Source organism: Bufo gargarizans, chromosome 1 (assembly GCF_014858855.1).
Source record: "Bufo gargarizans isolate SCDJY-AF-19 chromosome 1, ASM1485885v1, whole genome shotgun sequence".
NCBI lineage: Eukaryota > Metazoa > Chordata > Amphibia > Anura > Bufonidae > Bufo > Bufo gargarizans.
In genome coordinates this window covers 549,258,735-549,265,494 of record NC_058080.1, presented here as the reverse complement: position 1 = coordinate 549,265,494, position 6,760 = coordinate 549,258,735, and the positions used below count along the sequence as shown (strand labels likewise).

General features: G+C 40.4%; 1 protein-coding gene across 2 annotated transcripts in view; it reads right to left on the bottom strand.

The window, feature by feature from the left end:
- Positions 1-1,471: 1,471 nt before the first annotated feature.
- LOC122924482 overlaps positions 1,472-6,760 on the bottom strand; it is a 70,011-nt gene continuing 64,722 nt past the window's right edge. The window contains exons 6-7 of one of the 2 annotated variants that reach the window (XM_044275595.1): positions 5,915-6,148; positions 1,472-3,982 (exon numbers count right to left, since the gene is read on the bottom strand). In XM_044275595.1, the coding sequence (XP_044131530.1) occupies positions 3,302-3,982; positions 5,915-6,148 (915 nt within the window). In that variant the 3' untranslated portion in view covers positions 1,472-3,301. The other variant, XM_044275596.1, reaches the window with a different exon arrangement.

Sequence of the window (6,760 nt, the reverse complement as noted above, 5' to 3'; positions counted from 1 at the left end):
AAACATAGATTTCTGGTGTCAGCAGAACAACAGGATCAAACGCTTATTCATTCATTGATCGCCAGCACCTTTTTCGCAGGCCAATTATTGGAAACAAGCGTTAATGCGCGGCTTGATTATCAGTCTGTATAAAAGAACCTTTAGACCTATGTGGTTTTACTAATCCAAATTAAGATTACCATAGCACTCTATGACAGTTTCTTAACTCTGGTTTTCAAGGGCCCCCAATAATTTATAACTTGAGGATATCACAGGGGAGACCTTTGGCAATTTGTTGCATTGATCGGAAGGCTGGGTTCATGTGCTGCAGAAAACCACTGAAGGCTGCAATATGCGAGCCGAGCCAGAGTGTGCTGTCATACATGCAGGTTTTCTAATGCAGTTTTTTTAAGTCAAAATCATAAAGGAAAATAATTAGACAGATACTACTTCTCTCTCTTTTTCATATATAAATCCACTGTAGTTTTTTGGTCTGCAACTCTGAAGGTAACCTGCATGTGTGCCAGCACCCTCGTAATATGACTTGTCAGGGGGTACTTGAGTACTAGTATTGACAAGAACTGTAGTAAGTGATCTCAGTTGGGGGGATGCTTATTCAACCTATAAAACTATGTGGAAATAGTCTAAAAACCCATGAGCATAGTATGCACAGTAAAATATGGAGTCCCCACAGGTCTGTATTCTACAGGGTGGGCCATTTATATGGATACACCTTAATAAAATGGGAATGGTTGGTGATATTAACTTCCTGTTTGTGGCACATTAGTATATGTGAGGGGGGAAACTTTTCAAGATGGGTGGTGACCATGGCGGCATATGCTGTGAAGATACGAGATGTGCAGCACCTGAAACTACGGATACTGGAAGCCTGTGCTAGCATTTCTCCTGCGGTGTTGCTATCAGTGTGTGAAGAGTGGGATAAGAGGGTTGCATTGACAATCCAACACAATGGGCAGCACATTGAACACATTTCATAAGTGGCAATAAAGAATAAAGTTATGTTAAAACCAAGCACGCCATTGTTTTTCTTGTGAAATTCCCAATAAGTTTGATGTGTCACATGACCCTCTTTCTATTGAAAAAACAAAAGTTGGATTCAAAATGGCTGACTTCAAAATGGTCACCACCCATCTTGAAAAGTCCCCCCCCCCCCCCCCCTCACATATACTAATGTGCCACAATCAGGAAGTTAATATCATCAACCATTCCCATTTTTTTAAGGTGTATCCATATAAATGGCCCACCCTGTATATGCTTGACACTGCATGTCAACATATAGTGACTCTTTCTAGAGAACAATACCTCTAAAATATGTAAAGAAACATGCACACATTTTTTCTCACCAATTATTCTTGAATAGGTAAGAAAAAAAAACTGAATTCAGTCAGAACCAACAGCTTAGCAAAGTACATTTAATAGTGGTAAATGTAATGTAGGAAAATTGATATTTACAAAAGGTAGCACTATGCAATTGACGCTGTAGTGCTTTATTAAAGAAAACATGGTTGCCAATATTAGTAAAACTGCAACAACAAAAATCAGCAATATGCATGTGCTGTAATAGTGTCATTTTCAGCACTCCTATACGACCCTAGTATTGCAGTACAGAACAACGCAATCATCCAGTAAAGCTTCTCATTAATGCAAGTGCCAGTAAGGCCATGTTTCAACAGTCAGGATTAGATCAGAATTTTGGGTCTAAATTGTGACAGAATCTGCCAACATTAAGCAGATAATGCAAATAAATTGGGTATTTTTTACCCCATACATTTGCAACAGAAAACAAAAAACTGTTTCAAATAGTGGCGATTTTATTTTAAATGCACAGCATGTTCATTATTGCCACAGATTAAAGTGGCTGTCAAAAAACTTGAGCTGCCCCTGAAAATGTGGTAAAATAACAAAAGAATGAATGCTGACCCCTTTTTCTCCGCTGCCACTTCCAGCACTGAGCGCCACTGCTCCCTGCCACTAATGTTATCTTCCTAGCGGTGACGTTCCATGCACACAAGTCACTGTGCAGCCAATCACTGACTATTAGTACACGGGAGGTCACTGCTGCAGTGAGGAAAACAAATCAACGGGGAAGAATATTGATTATTTTATTATTTTGCCACATACACAAGTTTTTATTTAACTCGGCCAACCCCTTTAATTCCATGGAATGACAATAAGACTATTCCATGTGCGGATCCGCTGGCACAGAAATCCAGGTTTCAGTCTCTGATTTCCTTGGAATATTCATGTGGGATTTGCAATATGCAAATCTGACATGGATAAGCCTAAGCCCAAACCTTTCTCCGTTGGTGCTGTATTTTCTCACGTAGGTCATTACAGTAAAGGATTGTCCAGACAGTAAATAGATACAAAGGATTACACAGCCTGCCTCTAAAATAGTGATTATACATTAAGATACCCAACTACCGTGCAAAGGATGACATGATATAAGTGAACAGCATTTGTGGGGGGCGATTAGCCCTAAAAGAAGGGTCCGAGGTGATAGCTATATAACAATGGCTATTGCAGTGTTTAATAAATGGTTTCATTGTGCGTTAAAGGGAGTCCGTCGCTAGTAAACTGTTAACTAGGTAATACACCTTGTAGGGTTAGCTGAGCTGAATGTAATGATATCTTTCACTTGACTATTCAGGAATTTGGGAAGCAGAAGGCGCACAGAGTGGCTTGGGTTATGCCCCTGGTGCACTTAATCTATATGCAAATAAACTATTAAAAGTACTTTTTCTCCAGAATGAAGGAACCGATCCCTAGGTGAAATGTACCATTACATTCAGCTGAGCTAGCTCTACAAGGCTTTGTGCCTGGTTTAACAGTGAATTTCCCGGTGACGGATTCCGTTTAATGAGTAGGATCATTCTTCTGTGCCTTATGACTTGTGAGGAAATAAAAAAATAAAAAGTTGTGCGCAGTGTACACTATACACCCTGTTCATTTGTACAATTCAAATCATTAAAATCTCCTGGTCCCAATAAAGCAATTTAAGTAGATCTCAAAGTCTGACAACAACAAGAGACAGGATGGATACTGAAGACAGAAGTACTGTATTAATTAGACTGTGAAATACACATTGGAATTATCATATGGATAATGTGCGTCCGTACTGCAATACAAGAGACGTTGGCAGTTGCCTTTCATGAAAACACTTGGCACCGATGGTTCTTGTTTGCCGGTGACTTTGTCAATGTTTCCAGAAGAAGTGGATTACTTGATCACCATGAAATATCAGATGGAATTATTATTACTGGTATAATAACCCCTGTTAATTGTCATCAAGTTCAGTCAATCATTCCGTTACTACTCCTATTGGTGGGGATTGGAAAGCTGCGCTTCTTGCGGAGTCGGGTCTACCCACCGTTGTAGTGCAGTGAGGGTTGAGACTCCCGAGTGAACCCAATGACACATTCTTTTGTACACACTTAAAAACGGAAGCATCTGGAGACTTCATCCAAGGACTAACATTACAGCAAGACCCTTTCAATACAAGGGAGCAGTTATTATCTTTGCAATCCATTTCAGAACTGTGCAATTCACACTCCGTGGGGGCGCCCAGCTGGGTCATCAAATACCAAGGGCCGCTGATCATCTGCCTCTTCACAGTATTTGGCTTTTCCAAGTCCATTGAGAGATCTCTGGCTTGCCCTGCATTGGTTGCTGTTATTTTGTGTGAGTTTGAATACTCTGTGGTAGGTTTATGGCACAGACTGTGATTCTCCTTTGCAAAGGCAGATGTTTGGTCACAGCAGGCACAGTCAGAGGAATCATTCAGCAATCTTAAACATGGTCGTGTCCTCTTGAGGTTGCTCAACGGGAGATTTCTATTGAGATGTGCAGAGTGGGTAAGGGGATAGGATGCATTACTGCCTGCAGATTCTGAATATAAGCGAGTAGAATTTTCTCCAATCTGTGCAGCAGACCCAATTCTTCTGGGGATCTTGGGGCTTAGTCTCTTCACAGGTACAGCACCCTAGAAAGACAAAAATCTGTCTGTCAGTAGCAACATATATGATATTGAGAACAGGGATTGATGATAATCTCTACATCACTGTGGAATATGTTGGCACTATACGAGCAATGGGAAATAAGCTGCCTTAATGTTTTATATACAACAGATGCCAACTGTTATTGTGCAACTCATCACTCTTATCACATTCAGCATCTAATTGTCTTTTTGAGCCATAGGTGATGCTACTGCTCTCTTAGGTATACTTTTATATGTTTATACACATACATGTCTAACCTCTATAAAACAACAGGCACACGCCAGCTATGGTGCTCACTCGGACTGGTGCCATCTTTAACAACCTGACGTTCATCGTACATGTACAGCAGATGTTGGGAGGGGTTAACGCAACAGGGTTTTTCTGCTTTGTGCAATTTCTTTTTGTTAGACAGGTCTCCCAAAAATAAACTGATCAAAGGATATCCTGTTTCAGGCACCCACATTAATTAATTCCATAGGGAAACCTGGAAGCAAGGGTTCAATTGTCATGCTGCCCACCACAGAAGAACTTAGCTGTAACAGAAGGCAGATTGTTCACTGAAGGGCTGGTAGAAGAGCAGTACAATAATGGGTGTCTGCAGGCAATTGTGAGGCATAGTGGAAGTTCCTTCCAAGTTTTAGGCTGTATGGAGTTGGAGATTTGGTCAGGATAAATGTTTTTTTCAGTGCTGAGAAATACAGGCAGATACTTATCCATCATGTAATACCATCAGTGAGGCATCTGATTGGCTCCAAATATATTCTGCAGCAGGACAACGACCCAAATCCATACAGATAATATCATGAAGAACTATCTTCAGCGTAAAGAAGAACAAGGAGCCCTGGAAGTGATGATATTGTCCCCATAAAGCCCTGATTTCAACATCATTGAGTCTGTGTGGGATTACACGAAGAGACAGAAGGATTTAAGCAAGCCTACATCCAAAGAGGATATGTAATTAGTTCTCAAAGATGTTTGGAACAACCTCCCTGCCAAGCTCCTTCAAAACTGTGTGCAAGTGTACCTAGAAGTGATGGCATGTTGATTTGATTTCCATTTCTTTTTGTTTATTCCCTTTACATTGTGTTAATAAACACTTTTATGTTTGAAGTGATTACATTGAACCATTTTTCCACACCAGGCTAAATTTTTGCACAGTACTGTATACATCAGAATTTGAACTCAGAACTCCTGCGTCTCAGGCAGTGGCTCTTCTCACTGAGCTACTGGTGATTCTGCACAACTCCTTTCCTGAATCTGATGGATAATTTCTTGCTCCGTGATATTCTTGCCTGGTTTGTCTTATTAGTTCCCCCCTTGTATTTCCTTTTTAAGAAAAGCCTTGCTTCCAGACTCTAAGCCTAGCTTGAGCATACAAACTGTTGCACGTATCTGTTACTGAACTTGGACTGTTACCTTACTTACACCTCCTCCTCATACTACAGCTTGGGACTGTTATTTGACTATTCCTTGCTACTCAAGTCATCTGGATTGTCAGAGCCACTGGAATCCTAACTCACTTTCCAGACCTTGATGATTGCACATATCAAGAGAGCAATTGTGTGAACAGTATTACAGTATTACAGCTAATTTTGGATCTGCTGAAATTTTGAGGTCTATGGTGGCCATACATATAAAATCATGAGCAGATGCTACTCAAAACTGCTTGGATCTGTCAATGATCTGCAGATAAATGCCTCATGCATGACTATGGTCAGCTTTATGCATGAATGTGTGGAGTCCTCCAGAGCAAGGTAAGATCTTCAACTGTAATCCAGCTTATAAATGATGGTTCAGAATCACTGACCCCCTTTTATCAGAAAATTAACCAGTGGAGTATTTAATTACGCATTTTCAAAACAAAACAACTCTTTTCAAGAAAAAAATGTAATAAAAAAATAAATAAAAGTACTCACGCTATCTACCAGTTTTGTGAAAGAACCACTAGAGGTACGACTCCGCCATTTCATCTGTAGTTGGGGCAATAGGCTGTTAAAAGGGCGGACACTCCAGGCCCTTTGCCTGGCTGCTTCTACTTCTTCACCTTCATTGGCTTTGTCCTCTACAGTTAAATCCACACTTGTGTAATCTGAGGTGAGCAAATCAGATACAGAAGCAGGGCTTGTTACACTTCTCTTTAGGTTTCGTACCTAGAATCAGAGGTCACAATGAGATTAAAGCATAAATGCATCAGTGGCTCCCTTTTAGCCAAAACGCAATCAGGTACATTTATCGATCTCTTTATACCAGAAATAGTGGTGTGAAAAAGTAGCAAATTTTGGTGAATGCCATATTTGTGCCATAATTTGTGACTTTTAGAGGTTCCTGCCACTTTTCTAAAGTGGAAAGAAATGAGGCCAGGCTTAACCAGAGGGGTGCAACTTCACATGGCCAGGCGGATATACTATAATGTACATTAGAAATTGGCATAAGTTATGGGTGAAGTCTATGCCTGTCCCAAGCCTGCGTAGACTTCAGTTTCAGGAAAACGGACTGCCAGAGATGCGACTAATTTATTAAGGGATCAAGACTGGACTATTGGAATTCCAGTCTTGATAAATGTCCCTTAATGTGTGAACACTAGTGTGACATGGCCACTTGTTATAGACTGCAAGGACAGTAAAAAAAATGTAAAGGGACTCTGTCACTAACATTTGGCTTATATAAATAATGCTACCATGCTGTCGTATAGTCAGGCTTGGTTTAAAACATACCTTTGGTATTCCTTTGTGGATTTTCTGTGTCCGGAAAACAAATGTTTA